This window comes from Hordeum vulgare, chromosome 2H (assembly GCF_904849725.1).
Source record: "Hordeum vulgare subsp. vulgare chromosome 2H, MorexV3_pseudomolecules_assembly, whole genome shotgun sequence".
Taxonomy (NCBI): Eukaryota; Viridiplantae; Streptophyta; class Magnoliopsida; order Poales; family Poaceae; genus Hordeum; species Hordeum vulgare.
In genome coordinates this window covers 582063228-582081466 of record NC_058519.1, presented here as the reverse complement: position 1 = coordinate 582081466, position 18239 = coordinate 582063228, and the positions used below count along the sequence as shown (strand labels likewise).

The window sequence follows — 18239 nt, the reverse complement described above, 5'->3', positions numbered from 1 at the left end:
AGCCAATTCCATATACTTATCTCTTCTGTACATGTACTTGTAACGACATCCATTCTTGCAAAACAACGAGATGCGCTTCTATCACTGTCAAGGCCCTAGAGCCAAAATAAGGATAGGATCGCATCTTGGGCATTACACTATAAGTTGCCACTTGAACCTTTCTTCATCCAGCGGTTCTTTGGGGACGATAAAATCCTCGTCTCTGAGACTATCCTCCTCTTCGGAAGGAGGGAGGTAGTTGTTGTCTTCGGAGTCGTCGAGGTCCTCGAGCTTTTTTGGATCCTTGTGCCCCTCCGAATCATCAAACTGTTGTTCAGGAGCAGCTCGGTCAACGGGGTCTTTGGGATTGTCCGGGGTACCATTTTCTTCGGTGCCCGTATTGCTTTCTCCATTGTTCTTTATTGGGGTGTCATCGCTGCTCTTCCCTGTGGTGTCGTTATCCTTATCACCAAGGGTGTCCACCATATAAACATCGTAGGTGGAGGTGGCTATCCATCGTCCAGTGGTACAAGGATCTGTTGTGTTGAAATCCTCATCTACGTCTTCGAACTCATCCAAGGATAAGTCCAGTATATTGGTTAATTCTTTGATAGTGGCTATCAAGTGGGTGGTGGATGGGACGTATAATTCCTCATGGCCTGAATCAAGACTGGTCCGAGCACAGTTCGAGGACGGGTCATGCCTAATTTCCATTGTATGAATCCGGGCCAGTGTCTCGTTCAACAGCGAGAGGTCGACCAGACTAGTCTTCTCAGTTTTGGCGGAGTTGATCTTCGGTGCATCGGTACAGGGAGTGTGCTTGGCCATGATTGACCCATGATGTTCAGACACTATGATCAGATTCATGCTCGAAGCTGGATCCAAGGTCAGCACCGACCCGGCCATGGGGTTGGGCAGGAGGCCCGAAGTTAAAGCTTTAGGGTTTCTGGACGCACTTAATGAAGCTGAGAAACCTGTGAGGACCAGATTGCCACGGGCGACAGTGACGCTTGTAGGTCATCGAACTAGATTCTCTACTCTGGGGCAAAACCGATGATCTCGTCGAGGTGACCGGTTGCATCGGCATAAAGAACGATGTCGCCAAACGCGAAGGGCTAGACGGGGACGAAGATGTCCTCGGTGTTGATGCCATCACCGAGGACCAAGAGAGCCATTGATCCTTTGGTGATCCTATAGCGGAGCTCTCAATGAAAGCGCCAATGTCGGTGTCAAAACCGGTAGATCTCGGGTAGGGGGTCCCGAGTTGTAGACCTTGGATCGACGGCTAACAGGAGGGAGGCGAGACGATGTTTAGACAGATTCGGGCCCTCTTGATGGAGGTAATACCCTATGTCCTGCTTTTGATTTTTTTAATGATGAAGTATCGAGTATAGAGTTGATCTACCTAGAGATCGTATGTTGTGGTCTAAAACCCTAGGCGTAGTGTTGTTGATCTTAACTACAGACTAAAACCCTCTAGTTTATATAGACACCAGGGGTACCTAGGGTTACACATGGTCAGTTACATCTAGGAATAAACATGCCGATATTATCATCTTGCCTTGGAGCACACGCCAAGGCTTCAGAAGATTCCATCCTGAACACGGTGTCGTCTTGTAGTCCGCTCTTTAATTATACTCACAGAATTGCCCATGACTCCGGCCCATAAAGATAGGCCGACGGCCCGAGGACCCCTATTTCCCAAACTCCCTCACACACCTCACACACGATCCACATAATGAAATCGTGTGTGATGACTCTCAATATGGAACATGTTTGAAATGAACAACATGTACCCAATGGGTGTTTGTAGTAAAATTGAATGTAGTTTTATCGGGGAATCAAACCGAGCATATGTTATTGCCCATGATTCTTGTGTTTCTCGTGCACTGATTTGTGCCACCTTTGTTGAAACTTCTCACCAGCCGTGCCTTTTCCCCCATTTCATGCCCCCCCCCCCGGTTGCCACCTCCAAAGTCAAAACCTCCCTCTTCCAATTCTCCCCCGTTCAGCCCTTCTCCAGAATCCTCATCGGTCAACTCAAGTTATCCACTCATCCTACTCAAGGTAATCCATCGATATCCCCCTCCTCATCAAGATATCCATCCCACTACAAGTCGAAGTCGACTAGGTTTGCTTTAGTCGCACATGTGAAACACCATATGGCCTCTATATTCCAATTGTGTCCTCCAAAGCATCGCTTCCTAAGCCCAATGAAATGATCCACCACATATCTCCTCGAGCTATATGAGCATTTGATAATCGACAAGCAAATCGTGGCAGCACTCCCAGATGAGTCCATCATCGCCGACTTGTGCGTCGATCCCAAGATCCTAGAAGACCGCCTCTGTGTCATGGCTGCCATGCACAATGAATACTTTCCACACTTGGATGCGCACAATAAGCATGATCATGCATATTTACATCTTGCTAGGGCTGGCTTTGACATCGAGCTCGTTGAGACGTCGTCTTGGAGTATGCTATTGCACATTTGAAGTGATCGTCACCCTCAGTTGATTTCTTCAATAGCATGCTCGCACAAAAGGTTGCAACTTACCTATGTGCCATGGCTGACAAGGACAACTCAAGCTTCTCCACCACCAAGACCACCGACAGAGAGGACTACGTCGTTGAAACCATTTTGGCTATATTGAAGATGTTGGAAATATGCCCTAGAGGCAATAATAAATTGGTTATTATTATATTTCCTTGTTCATGATAATCGTTTATTATCCATGCTAGAATTGTATTGGTTGGAAACTCAAATACATGTGTGGATACATAGACAACACACTGTCCCTAGTGAGCCTCTAGTTGACTAGCTCGTTGATCAAAGATGGTCAAGGTTTTCTGTCCATAGACAAGTGTTGTCACTCGATAACGAGATCATATCATTAGGAGAATGATGTGATGGACAAGACCCAAACTATAAACGTAGCATATGATCTTGTCAGTTTATTGCTACTATTTTTTGCATGTCAATGTATGAGTTCCTATGACCATGAGATCATGCAACTCCTGGACACCGGAGGAATACCTTGTGTGTATCAAACGTCGCAACGTTACTAGGTGACTATAAAGGTGCTCTACAGGTATCTCCAAAGGTGTATGTTGGGTTGGCATGGATCAAGACTGGGATTTGTCACTCAGTGTGAAGGAGAGGTATCTTGGGTCTCACTCGGTAATACAACATCACAATAAGCCTTGCAAGCAATGGACTAAGGAGTTAGTCACGAGATCTTGTATTACAGAACGAGTAAATAGACTTGTCGGTAACGAGATTGAACTGGGTATGAAGATACCGACGATCGAATCTCGGGCAAGTAACATACGAAGGACAAAGGGAACATCATACGGGATTAACTGGATCCTTGACATAGAGGTTCAACCGATAGAGATCTTCGTAGAATATGTAGGAGCCAATATGGAAATCCATATCCCGCTATTGGTTATTGACCGGGGAGTGTCTCAGGTCATGTCCGCACAGTTCTCGAACCCGCAGGGTCTGCACACTTAAGGTTCGGTGACGTTTCGCTATAGTTGAGTTATAGGTGTTGGTAACCGAAGGTTGTTCGGAGTCCCGGATGAGTTCCTAGACGTCACGAGGAGCTCCGGAATGGTCCGGAGGTAAAGATTTATATATAGGAAAGTGGTTTTTGAACTCTGGAAAAGTTTTGGACATTTCTGATAGTGTACCGGGAGTGACAAATGGGTTACGGGGGTCCACCGGGTGGGCCCACCCACCCGAAAGGGTCTCATGGGCTATGGGAGGACGTGGACCGGCCCTTAGTGGGCTGGCCGAAGCCTCCACTAAAGCCCAAGGCGGATTGGAGGTGGGAAGGAAAGAAACCCAAAGGTGAAAAAGGTGGAAAGGGTTTCCAAGTGGAGAGGAGGAATCCTACTCCTAGTAGGATTGGAATAGCACTCCTCCACCTCCAACTTCGGCCAAAGCTTGAGGGTTTGAGGCTGCCTCCTCCCCTCCCTCCCTCCTATATATACTAGAGGTTTTAGAGGTGAGGGCTAACCCTAATTGCCACGTGCTCCCTCTACTTCTCTCTTGATTTGTTCTTCCTCTAGATCAGTTTTTCAGCAGCGCTTAGGCGAAGCCCTGCTGGAATAGATCCACCACCACCACCACCATGCCGCCGTGCTGGAGAACTCATCTACCTCTCCGCCCCTCTTGCTGGATCAAGAAGGCGGGGATCGTCATCGAGTTGTACGTGTGCTGAACGCGTAGGTGTCGTTCGTTCGACACTAGATCGGGATGGATCGGGATGGGATCGCGGGACAGATCGTGATGAGATCGCGGGACGGGCTGCGATTTGAATCACGAAGATGTTCCACTACATCAACCGCGTTATATACGCTTCCGCTTAGCGATCTACAAGGGTACGTAGATTTACTTTCCCCTCTCGTAGATGATCATCACCATGAATAGGTATTACGTGTGCGTAGATTTTTTTTTGTTTCCCATGCAACGTTCCCCAACAGAAGACCATGTTCGTCGTCAACGCCTCGGTATCCAGTCGTCGAGCAGAGCCCACCTTCTCTATCGATGAGGAGGAAGCAAAGCCCTCTACATGTTCACCCTTTTGGGGGTGTCGTTGTGGAGCGCAGATACCTTCCGGTCGGAGTACATCGGTGTCTTTGAGCATGCTTTGTTCGTGGCGTGAAGCTTCACTAGATCTAGTGTGGGGTGGTCTCATTTGTCCCCTACCTTCTATACACATCCTCGTTATCGCCATTCTGGATCTTTGTTGGCCACGAGCATGATCAGTGCTCCATGGCCCGGCGCAACAAGGCAAGTTGTCCTCTCCGGCTATTCCTTCTTGTGTTAGGTGCAATGCTATCCGGTGGTTTTCCAAGGAGGTGTCATTTCATTCCTAGGCGGTAGCCTCGGTTTCTTCTTGTTGGGTGTGGCTCCTCATGTTTTGTTGTTCGACTTTGATCTGGTAGCATTTTCGTTACTCCTTCGGATGTTTATATTTTATTTTGACCAACTTTGTAAAAGGATTTTTCAACATTCAATCATTTATTTTCCTTTATAAAACAAGACAAAAGCATGTTTTAAACTGAAGAAACGATCATAGTCATACAAACAAAAGAAGAATAGCTACACAACAAACTACGGTGACGTACGAATTAGAAGGTACTCCCCTGGTCTCATATAATATAAAAACGTTTTTCAAGCTGTTTTACCTTGAAAAACGTTTTTATAGTAGGGGACGAAGGGAGTAGAACCAAAGCATCTTCCTCTAGAGCAAGAAGCTCGGAATTGGTTGTTCACCAGGTGAAGCTTATCGACTGGAAATGCAGATTGCTCGCCAGCTCACACGAGCAGATAGTCGCGACCTCCTCAAGCATCCCCGACGGACCACTGGCCATCACCCCAACGTTTTCGTCGTGAATCCCCAGCAACATCCCTGCACAGTTCAATTCGACCATTTTTATCACAACTTGGCAGGGCTAAACAAAACCAGATGTACGTCTGAAGATGAAATGTGCACGGCAGAGCTTACTCTTGAGATCTGGACGGTGGCCGAAGTGCACATTGGTAGCCTGCGCAAGAGGCTGCGTAGGCAAGCTCTCCAGCTCCCTCTCCACGCCGCCTCCACCTGCCCAGTGGAGCAACGACACCGGCGACATGCCCGGCGTAGGCCCGTCCACGCTCTTTATCTTCTTCCCCTCCTCGGCGCTCCTCCGCTTGTTCCACAGGAACGCCGCACCGGAGACGCCGGCGACGCTGACGCCGAGGAACAGCAGGTTCAGCATCGTTCTGGCCGCCCACGGGTACACGTGGTTGGTGTCGCGGTCCACCGGGTAGATGTAGAACCGCTGCAGCGCGGCGACGAGCGCGAGGAACGCGGCGAACGACGAGGACACGACGGCGCCGAGCCAGAGCCAGCCGTTGGAGCCGAGCGCCGGCGAGACGGGCGCGTCCGACGGCCACGGCTTATACCAGACCTGTTGGCAAGGCCGCTTGTGCGCGTCGTTGCCGGCGCGGGGCTCGCTCCCGCTCGTCACGAAGGCCTCGATGCGCAGGTCAAGGCGGGGGGTGCCGTAGAGGCCGCCGGCGCCCGGGACGAGGAGGTCCAGCATGTCGAGCTCGGCCGACGTCCTGAAGACGCAGACGAGGAGGAGCCTCGGCATGGACGCCGTTTCTGCCATGCCGCTCTGGTAAACCAGCTCGCGGATGACGGAGATGAACGGCGTGATGCCGATGCCACCGCTGACCATCACCAGCGAGTCGTGCCTCAACAAGGGCGTGAACCCGGCGGCCGGACTGTACGGTCCCTCGACCGAGACGCCGAGGTGGCCACCCGACGGGGGCAGAGACGAGATCGTCTCGTATAGCCTCCGCGTCCACCCGCCTCTGTTCTTGACGACGACGCTGAGCGTGTCCGGCTCGAGGCTGCTGCTCGACGTCACCGAGAAAGGGTGCCATTGGAGCCGCGAGACGCACGGGACGTTGATGAAGAGCGTGCTCGTTGGATTGTACCTCAAACCTGAAACAAAGTTGTCAGTACGTACTCTTTTTTTTCTGTCGTTGCCTCGTAACCGTCCTTGCATGTATCCATCTTGCTTACAGGGGCTTTTGGCGAAGTTGAGCTCGACGGCGCCTGACGGCAGGAGGCGGGAAGAGACGAGGCGAACGCGGGCGCGCGACCGCAGGAACCGGAGGCACCGGTCGACGGCGAAGAGGAAGACGCCGGGCAGCACGAAGCAGAACACGGTGACGCCCATGTGGAGCGCGGAGAACACGATGAAGGGGACGTAGAGGTGGTGCGCGTAGTAGAAGAGCTCGAACATCCGGCGGCGGATGCGCGGCAGCGCCGTCGCCCACATCGCGAGGCCGCAGAGCAACGCCAGCTCGCCGGCCACGTTCGAGACCCTCGTCCTCGCCCATTTCGTCATCTGGATCAGAGGTTGCCCGGGCATGCATGCCAAGTTAGTCCTAAGCTTACTCTGAATCTTGAAGACTTGGTTGTACTGCCACCTGAGGGGAGTACGTACCAGGTGGATTTGATCAGTGGATGCCCAGAAAAAGACGTAGCAGAACCCATGAGCGGTGAAGAAGACCATGGCCATGTTGCCCAGCCAGACATGGTACTTGATGCTGGACTCCGACGTGAGGCCGACGAGCGGCAGGAGGGCCGAGCCGCGTGCGACGGGGAGGAACAGAAGCGCGCAGCACAGGCTCCCGACCGTGCCGAGCCGCCGCGCCGCTTTCTCCAGCTCCGCCTGCCACCTGAGGACATCAGTTGCACGTAGTACGTCAGTTTGCAGGGAGCTGAGCTGCATGTTTCACTATCAGAACTGCAGCTTTTGTGCCGATCGGCTGCGCGTGTGTAGTTCCTTACAGTTTCTCGCCTGGCTTGACGCGCAGCTTCGAGAACTCGACGCTGATGTACGCGCAGTAGAACCAGACGAGGAGCGCCACCAGCATGAGCAAGAAGGCGAGCTCTATGCCCGTCACGATCCCCAGAGGGCCTCTCACCAGCACGGGCCTCCTCCAGGCTGCCATCCTCGTACTTAAACATAAACAAACCATCAGGAATTTTCTGTCATTTTTTCCCGTGGCTATTAGTACCACGTACGTACTACCAGTACATGCGAAATACTTGTTGAAATACCACTGTACTTGTTTTCTAGCCGGAAAAAAACTGACCATACCTGGTCCGGCTTTGGGTGTCAGGGTCAGTCCCCTTCTGCTGCAAATGCAGGTAAACGCACGCAACAACGTAGACGAACAGCACCGGGAACACGTACACCGTCATCCTAACCCCTGTAACAAAACCCATAATAATTAACAAAGTAAACAAGTATAGCACCTCACGAAAACTGACAAGGGTGCAATTCCAACAGAGGTCGTGAGAGTCGGAAGAAAGAAAGACCTTGTTTCCCGAAGCCGGTGAGCGCCGCAAGCTTGGGCGCCCACGTCGAGCTGTAAGCTCTGGTCGGCAACATGGCCCACATCATGAGCCACCCCACGAACACGACGGCGGACAGGAGAAGCACGGCGCTCCTGACCACCGCCGCCGCCGCCGGCGATGGTGCATACTTCCTACCTTTGCCGAGAGTGCGATCGTCCATCCCGAGCTCGCGATCGCTCGCCTTCAGTCAGCCACCGTATTTGGTCACCTGAAAGTAGATAGATGCTCGCGGGTAAAGCAGTAGACTGTGCGTGTGTGTGGCGTGCTCGGTGCTCATTCATATCGGGAGATATATATTAGACTAGTGGGGATAGTGGCAGGGAATCAACTTCATTATCGCGCCTGTGTATTGCGCTAGGTATGCATTGATGCCGACTTCCTCTACTGCTTGATTCCCCGTGGTACCTTGTTTGATTTGCACGTATTTATCACCGTATATACGCGTACCGTGGCCGCAATGCGCACGTAGAGAGGGCATTACTGTCAATCATTGATCGTGCTGGACGTATAATCTGGCGCTATTATTACTACTGTCACGGGTGGCGCCATGGTCAACTTGCGTCGTGGCGCGTCGCCTCTACGATTTCTCCCTTGGTCAACTTGGTGATGTCTGCCGTGCGATCGAGTGACGCGTGTGGCCGGCTATGAGGGGGAAGGGAGGTGCACCGAACACCCACGGAGCTGGGAGGTGGGTATGTGTGACGGGATCTCGCGCGCGCTCGCCGGCTAATCAGCGACGAAGACCCGACGAGGGCGGTGGTGGCGCCACTGTACGGCGAACCCGAAATGACCACGGACGGCATCGCGCACTGAGCGAGCGCGGTGAAGCCTGCACGCGTGGTGGCGCCACTGTGCGGCCATCCCGAAAGTACCGCGGACGGCGGTGAAGCATGGCAGCCCGCGCGCGTGGTGGCGCTGGCCTCGCACGCGCCGGAACGTGCCGCGCCGCTCGTCGCACGACGCCGAGCGCGCGGTGCTGGCCGGCACCGTGGAATGCGGAGATGCGGCAGGCCGGGGGATGTTGCTGGGTACCTGCTACTTGTTGACACCAGATTTTTGCATCGAAAAAAAATCCTATTGAGATGGATTCAAATGAAGAAGTATTTCGCATGAAAAAAGTTTTTTGATGTTGACATGAATATTTTTCAAGTTTGGGCCATCGTTGTCCGACCTCATCTCGAAGGGCGAAACTATGTTCGAAGTGCTAAGATTTCATATTCAAAGTACTGTTCGGCCGATTAAACTCACAAGACAACTTCATATGGAAAAATGGTCAACACGAATTGTCTTCGCCTCGTCGAAACGATCGATTTTGATATATAAATCATCTCAATACGAATTCGTATGCAAAATTTAGAACCATCGGAGTGCGATCCTACCACGAGGCAAAAAATGACGCGCCTAATAAGACACATGTCTCATAGGTAGCGCCATTGAGTCAACTACAGAACCGAATCTGACTGAAAGTTAAAGATGACCTCGTGGAGTATTTAATATGACCTTATTTAGAAAATTGATCAACAAAAGAACTGTTCGTGTCGTCGAGCCAATTGATTTTGATATATAAATCATCTTAATCGAAGGTCGTATGCACATTCTATGGCCCGTGCAAGGAGCAAGACATGACTTTGGGTCAGTTCCGGGTTGAATCCGAGTTAGACTCGAATTAGGACTCTAGGACGTGATTTGGTGTAATCTCTTTGTAGAAAAACCTAGATGAATCCTTTGCTTGTACGGCGAGTCCAGTCGCCTCTTATATATATTAAAGGTGATGGCCGATTGAAACAACACACAATCAAACAAATAAATCTACTACTTTTTACCTTTACCTTTATCTCTCTCCCTTGTTCTTCTTCTTTCTCGTTCTTCGTTTGGAGGGCAGCGATCCATGAGGCCCTAGGGGTGGTCAGGCCGACCTAGGGCAGCCCATAGCCGCCGTACTCCCTAACGGGGTCCCTCCCGGGCGTGTGGGGCTTCGGGTCTACAAAAGCACTCGTCGATTGTCTTGCACATCGCGCTGTCGGTCAGGTCTCCTTCGACATGAGCTGCGGCGCATCACCCCCGACGTCGAGGGTACACGGTGACGTGTTTGTGTGTCAACACACTTTTTGGCGACTCCGCTGGGAAGAAGTTTTGAACGGTCTTCAGCCTGTTCTTGCTACGAGGAGAGCATCATTGATGACCCACAAGTATAGGGGATCTATCGTAGTCCTTTTGATAAGTAAGATTGTCGAACCCAACGATGAGCAGAAGGATCTGACAAGTGGTTTTCAGCAAGGTATTCTCTGCAAGCACTGAAATTATCACTAACAAATAGTTGTGTGACAAGATGATTCTTAGCAAGTAACAAGTAACAAAAGTAACAATGGTGCAGCAAAGTGGCCCAATCCCTTTTATAGCAAGGGACAAGCCTGGACAAACTCTTATAAGAGGTAAAGCGCTCCCGAGGAAACACGGGAATTTCTGTCAAGCTAGTTTTCATCATGTTCATATGATTCGCGTTCGCTACTTTGATAGTTTGATATGTGGGTGGACCGGTGCTTGGGTGCTGCCCTTACTTCGACAAACCTCCCACTTATGATTAACCCCTCTCACAATCATCCGCAACTACGAAAGAAGAATTAAGACAAAGCCTAACCATAGCATTAAACTAGTGGATCCAAATCAGCCCCTTACGAAGCAACGCATAAACTAGGGGTTAAGCTTCTCTCACTCTAGCAACCCATCATCTACTTTACTTCCCAATGCCTTCCTCTAAGCCCAAATAATGGTGAAGTGTTATGTAGTCGACGTTCACATAACACCACTAGAGGAAAAACAACATACAACACATCAAAATATCGAACGAATACCAAATTCACATGACTACTTATAACATGACTTATCCCATGTCCTGAGGAACAAAAGTGACTACTCACAAAGCATAATAATTTTCATGACCAGAGAGGTATTTGATAGCATCAAGGATCTGAACATATAATCTTCCACCGAGTAATCCAACTAGCATCAATTACAAAGAGTAATTAACACTACTAGCAACCTTACAAGTATCAATCGGAGTCGTGAAACGGAGATTGGTTACAAGAGATGAGCTAGGGTTTGGAGATGAGATGGTGCTGATGAAGATGTTGATGGTGATGAGTCCCCTCCGATGAGAGGAGTGTTGGTGATGATGATGGCGACGATTTCCCCCTCCGGGAGGGAAGTTTCCCCGGCAGAACGACCTTGCCGGAGCTCTAGATTGGTTATGCTCAAGCTCCGCCTCGTGGCAGCGGCGAATCCTCCCGAAAGCCTCCTCCTTATTTTTTTCTGGAACGAAACCCTCCTTATAGCAAAAGAGGGGGGCAGAGGGCCAACTGGGAGCCCACAAGCCCCCTAGGCGCGGCGAGGGGGGTAGGTCGCGCCTAGCAGGCTTGTGGCCTCGTGGTGGCTCCCCTCTAGTACTTCTTCTGCCCGGTATTTTTTAAAAATTCCAAAATAAATCCTCGTTGATTTTCACGGTTTTTGGAGTTGCGCAGAATAGGTATCTCAAACTTGCTCCTTTTTCAGTCCAGAATTCCAGTTACCGGCATTCTTCCTCTTCATGTAAACCTTGTAAAATAAGAGAGAAAAGGCATAAGTATTGTACCGTGAAGTGTAATAACATCTCATAAAGCGATAAATATCAACATAAAAGCATGATGCAAAATGGACGTATCAACTTCCCCAAGGTTAGACTTCGCTTGTCCTCAAGCGGAAACCGAGATCAATAAATATGACCACTTGTTTAGAGAGAGAGGTGTCGACAAAACAAGATATGGACATGCAGACATCATGATCATAATCAGAACAACAATATCATCATATAATCTGTTATGCTAAAGTGATAATTCCTTCACAAAGTAAAGTATGGATCAAGAACTTTATTGAGAATTCTTTATCTATTAATAAAGCACCTATTGCTTCTGTGGTACGTCATGAAAATTGCCCCTGAAGTTTGCATAAATTACCCACCATGCCACCGGTAAGTAATAGAAAACGTTTCACAAAGCAAAAATTCTCGGACTCGGCCGGCCCATGTAAAAACCTCCTATATTACGTTGTGCATCGTGGGAGAATATCTAGCACACCGTATGGGTCGGCCCATGCACAAGCCCAGTTTTTTTAGTTCCGTTTATTTATTTCTCTTCAGTTTCATTTTAGTTTCTATTTTAAATAATTTAGAACTTCAAATAACCTTTAAACTTTTAATAAACTTAAAATTTTAAATCAATATATTTTAAAAAATAAAATGTTTGTGACTTCAAAAACTGGTCGGAGTTTTTGTAAAAAATGCTCGCATATACAATAAAAAGTTTGCAAGTTTGAAAAAATGTTTGTAAAATAAGAAAAGTCCAAGATTTCAAATCAAACTCCATGTATTAAAAATTATTAAAAGCATTTAACAAAATGCTTTCTAATTCAAAATATGTTAATGCATTTAAAAAATGTCCTAAAATTTTAAAAATAGCTAATGCCTGTTTTGATAATTTCTTTTTTTATTTACATTTTTCCGTTCCATTTTGGTTTACTTCTAATTTAAATAATTTAGAATTAAAAAAGCATTTGCATATTAGAAAATAGGAAATTTGTATTAAAAAGTTGACGAGTACATAAAATGTTTGTGGATTCAAAAAAGGCGCCGGATTTTTCTAATTTTTTTTGCAAATTCCAAAACAATGTCCGTGAATTTAATAAATATAATACTGACTTATAAAAATGTTTGTTTATTCAGAAAAACTTCATGCGTTTCAAAAATGTTTGTGAATTTAAAGTAAAATCCTCCAACACAAAAAACTATGTTCGTCTTTTCTAGAATTGGTCGCCAATTCAAAAGAAAATATTTAAACCCGTTTGAAATATAAAAAATATTCACGATTTTTAGTAAATGTTTGTAAATTGTAAAAAATGTTCTTGATTTTAAAATTGTTCTCGTACTTGTAAATTTGTTCATGAAAGATCTAATGTATGTAGTTAAACATTAATGCTTCTAAGTCTTTGTGAAAATATACCCGTGTGATTCTTGAACAATTAACTGTTTGATGGATCGGATTATTATTGTATATTTTATAAAATAAATTTTGAAATTTAGAATAATTATTTGAGTTATCAAGATTTTTGACAACCATGATATTAATTTTTTTTTAAAATGTAAAGATTGCTTCAACTTGTGAATAGATTTAAAAGAAGAAACATTTTTTGCATTTGTGCATAAAATTTCAAAATCAAGCGATGATGTGTGAACATAATGTGGTCATCATCATTGAAGATTATGTTTTTTTCGTTGCAACGCACGGGCCATTTTGCTAGTAACAACCAACAACCTTTAGTCATCACCAAGGCGAAATAAGGGATTGGCGTAGATCACTGATACACCCATTTTGCGTTATGTTTTCATGTTGATATTTGTCGCTTTTTTGGCTGTTATTTCACTTCACGGTACAATTCTTATGCCTTTTCTCTCTTATTTTGCAAGGTTTACATGAAGAGGGAGAATGCTGACAACTGGAATTCTGGCCTGAAAGTGGAGCAAAGTTGAGATACCTATTCTGCGCAACTCCAAACGCCGTAAAAATCAACGAGGATTTTTTTCCGGATTTATAAAAAATACTCGGTCGAATAAGTTCCAGAGGGGCGCCACGGGTTGGCCACAAGCCTGCACGACGCGACCACCCCCCAGGCCGCGCCATGAGGGCTTGTGGGCACCCGCTGGCCCACTTGCCCCCCTCTTCTGCTATATGAAGGGTTTTGTCGAGGAAAAAATCAAGGATGAGCTTTTTCGTGGTTTCACCGCGGCCACGAGGCGGAACTTGAGCAAAACCGATCTAGAGCTCCGGCAGGACGATCCTGCCGGGGAAACTTCCCTCCCGGAGGGGGAAATCGTCGCCATCGTCATCACCAACACTCCTCTCATCGGAGGGAACTCGTCATCATCAACATCTTCATCAGCACCATCTCATCTCCAAACACTAGTTCATCTCTTGTAACAAATCTCCGTCTCGCGACTCCGATTGGTACTTGTTAGGTTGCTACTGTTGGAATTATGCCCTAGAGGCAATAATAAATATAGTTATTATTATAATTCCTGTATCAAGATAATCGTTTATTATCCATGCTATAATTGTATTGAATGAAGACTTATATACATGTGTGGATACATAGACAAAACACTGTCCCTAGCAAGCATCTAGTTGGCTCGCTAGTTGATCAAAGATAGTCAGGGTCTTCTGATTATGTACAAGGTGTTGTTGCTTGATAACTGGATCACGTCATTAGGATAATCACGTGATGAACTAGACCCAAACTAATAGACGTAGCATGTTGATCGTGTCATTTTGTTGCTACTGTTTTCTTCGTGTCAAGTATTTGTTCCTATGACCATGAGATCATATAACTCACTGACACCGGAGGAATGCTTTGTGTGTATCAAACGTCGCAACGTAACAGGGTGACTATAAAGATGCTCTACAGGTATATCCGAAGGTGTTCCTTGAGTTAGTATGGATCGAGACTGGGATTTGTCACTCCGTGTGACGGAGAGGTATCTCGGGGCCCACTCGGTAATACAACATCACACACAAGCCTTGCAAGCAATGTGACTTAGTGTAAGTTGCGGGATCTTGTATTACGGAACGAGTAAAGAGACTTGCCGGTAAACGAGATTGAAATAGGTATGCGGATAGTGACGATCGAATCTCGGGCAAGTAACATACCGAAGGACAAAGGGAATGACATACGGGATTATATGAATCCTTGGCACTGAGGTTCAAACGATAAGATCTTCGTAGAATATGTGGGATCCAAGATGGGCATCTAGGTCCCGCTATTGGATATTGACCGAGGAGTCACTTGGGTCATGTCTACATAGTTCTTGAACCCGCAGGGTCTGCACACTTAAGGTTCGACGTTGTTTTATGCGTATTTGAGTTATATGGTTGGTTACCGAATGTTGTTCGGAGTCCCGGATGAGATCACGGACGTCACGAGGGTTTCCGGAATGGTCCGTAAACGAAGATTGATATATAGGATGACCTCATTTGATTACCGGAAGGTTTTCGGAGTTACCGGGAATGTACCGGGAATGACGAATGGGTTCCGGGTGTTCACCGGGGGGGGGGGGGGGGCAACCCACCCCGGGGAAGCCCATAGGCCTTGGGGGTGGCGCACCAGCCCTTGGTGGGCTGGTGGGACAGCCCAAGAAGGCCCTATGCTCCAAGGATAGAAAATCAAAGAGAAAGAAAAAAAAGGAGGTGGGAAAGGAGAGAAGGACTCCACTTTCCAATCCTAGTTGGACTAGGATTGGAGGAGGACTCCTCCTCCCTTGGTGGCGCAGCCCTTGGGGCTCCTTGAGCCTCAAGGCAAGCCTCCCCTCCCTCCTCCTATATATATGGAGCAATTAGGGCTGATTTGACACAACTTTTCCAAGGCAGCCCGACCACATAACTCCGCGGTTTTTCCTCTAGATCGCGTTTCTGCCGAGCTCGGGCGGAGCCCTGCCGAGATTAGATCACCACCAACCTCCGGAGCGCCGTCATGCTGCCGGAGAACTCATCTACCTCTCCGTCTCTCTTGCTAGATCAAGAAGGCCGAGATCATCGTCGAGCTGTACGTGTGCTGAACGTGGAGGTGCTATCCGTTCGGCACTAGATAGTGGAACGGATCGCGGGACGGTTCGTGGGATGGTTCGCGGGGCGGATCGAGGGACGTGAGGACGTTCCAGTACATCATACGCATTCACTAACCCTTCTGCTGTGCGATCTACAAGGGTACGTAGATCGGAAATCCCCTCTCGTAGATGGACATCACCATGATAGGTCTCCGTGCACGTAGGAAAATTTTGGTTTCCCATGCGACGTTCCCCAGCAGTGGCATCATGAGCTAGGTTCATGCGTAGATGTAATCTCGAGTAGAACACAAAAGTTTTTGTGGGCGGTGATGTGTGTCTTGCTGCCCTCCTTAATATTTTCTTGATTCCGCGGTATTGTTGTATTGAAGCGGCTTGGACCGACATTACTCGTACGCTTACGAGAGACTGGTTTCATCGCTACGAGTAACTCCGTTGCTCAAAGATGACTGGCAAGTGTCGGTTTCTCCAACTTTAGTTGAATCGGATTTGACCGAGGAGGTCCTTGGATGAGGTTAAATAGAAATTCATATATCTCTGTTGTGGTGTTTGCGTAAGTAAGATGCTATCCTACTAGATACCCATGGTCACCACGTAAAACATGCAACAACAAAATTAGAGGACGTCTAACTTGTTTTTGCAGGGTATGCTTGTGATATGATATGGCCAACGATGTGATGTGAAATATTGGATGTATGAGATGATCATGTTGTAATAGATAATATCGACTTGCACGTCGATGGTACGGCAACCGGCATGAGCCATAGGGTTGTCTTTAAACTAACGTTTGTGCTTGTAGATGCGTTTACTATTTTGCTAGGATGTAGCTTTAGTAGTAATAGCATGAGTAGCACGACAACCCCGATGGCGACACGTTGATGGAGATCATGGTGTGGCGCCGGTGACAAGAAGATCGTGCCGGTGATTTGGTGATGGAGATCAAGGAGCACGTAATGATGGCCATATCATGTCACTTATGAATTGCATGTGATGTTAATCCTTTTATGCACCTTATTTTGCTTAGAACAACGGTAGCATTATGAGGTGATCTCTCACTAAAATTTCAAGACGAAATTGTGTTCTCCTCGACTGTGCACCGTTGCTACAGTTTGTCGTTTCGAGACACCACGTGATGATCGGGTGTGATAGACTCAACGTTCACATACAACGGGTGCAAAACAGTTGCACACGCGGAACACTTGGGTTAAGCTTGACGAGCCTAGCATGTGCAGATATGGCCTCGGAACACATGAGACCGAAAGGTCGATCATGAATCATATAGATGATATGATTAGCATAGGGATGCTTACCACTGAAACGATACTGAACTCACGTGATGATCGGACTTGAGCTAGTGTAAGTGGGTCATGAACCACTCAAATGACTAGAGAGATGTACTTTTTGAGTGGGAGTTTAGCAAGTAATTTGATTAAGTTAAACTCTAATTATCTTGAACATAGTCTAAGTCCACTTTGAATATATTTGTGTTGTAGATCATGGCTCACGCGACAGTCACCCTGAATTTTAATACGTTCCTAGAGAAAGCTAAGTTGAAAGATGATGGAAGCAACTTTGTAGACTGGGCTCGTAATCTTAAGTTGATCCTACAAGTTGGGAAGAAGGATTATGTCCTTGATGCTGCGCTAGGAGATGAACCACCCGCTACGGCTGACCAAGATGTTAAGAACGCTTGGTTAACACGTAAGGAGGACTACTCAATAGTTCAATGTGCGGTCTTGTATGGCTTAGAGCCGGGACTTCCACGTCGCTTTGAACGTCATGGAGCATATGAGATGTTCCAGGAGTTGAAGTTTATCTTTCAGAAGAACGCCCAGATCGAGAGGTATGAGACCTCCGATAAATTCTATGCTTGCAAGATGGAGGAGAATTCGTCTGTCAGTGAACATGTGCTCAAAATGTCTGGGTGCTGAAACCGTCTAGCCGAGCTGGGGATTGAAGTCCCGCAAGAGGCTATCACTGACAGAATTCTTCAATCACTGCCGCCAAGCTATAAGGGCTTTGTGTTGAACTACAACATGCAAGGGATGAACAAGTCACCCGGCGAGTTGTTTGCGATGCTGAAAGTCGCAGAGTCTGAACTTCGTAAAGAACATCTAGTGTTGATGGTGAATAAGACCACTAGTTTCAAGAGAAACGGCAAAGGCAAGAAGGGTAATTCAAAGAAGAGCGGCAAGCCTGTTGCCAATCCGACGAAGAAACCCAAAGCTAGACCTAAGCCTGAAACAGAGTGCTACTGTTGCAAGGGTATGGGTCACTCAAAGCGCAACTGCCCCAAGTATCTGGCTGATAAGAAGGCGGCCAAAGAAAAATCAGGTATATTTGATATACATGTTATTGATGTGTACTTAACCAGCTCTCGTAGTAGTGCCTGGGTATTCGATACCGGTTCTGTTTCTCATATTTGCAACTCGAAATGGGAACTTCGGAATATCCAAAGGCTGGCGAAAGATGAAGTGACGATGCGCGTAGGAAATGGTTCCAAGGTTGATGCAATCGCCGTCGGCACAGTTTCACTTCAGTTACCATCAGGATTAGTTATGAACTTGAATAATTGTTATTTAGTGCCTGTGTTGAGCATGAACATTATATCTGGATCTTGTTTATTGCGAGACGGTTACTCTTTTAAGTCAGAGAATAATGGTTGTTCTATTTCTATGAGTAAC

At 47.3% G+C, this 18239-nt stretch overlaps 1 protein-coding gene across 1 annotated transcript; it reads right to left on the bottom strand.

Annotated features, from left to right (window-relative positions):
* Positions 1-4992: 4992 nt before the first annotated feature.
* On the bottom strand, positions 4993-8201 carry LOC123430622 (ferric reduction oxidase 2). The gene is made up of 7 exons (XM_045114473.1): positions 7875-8201; positions 7654-7765; positions 7341-7511; positions 6994-7228; positions 6567-6894; positions 5499-6485; positions 4993-5402 (listed from the first exon to the last, which is right to left on the bottom strand). The coding sequence occupies exons 1-7, from the start codon at positions 8071-8073 to the stop codon at positions 5263-5265; spliced, it is 2172 nt and encodes a 723-aa protein (XP_044970408.1). The 5' UTR covers positions 8074-8201; the 3' UTR covers positions 4993-5262.
* Positions 8202-18239: the final 10038 nt, after the last annotated feature.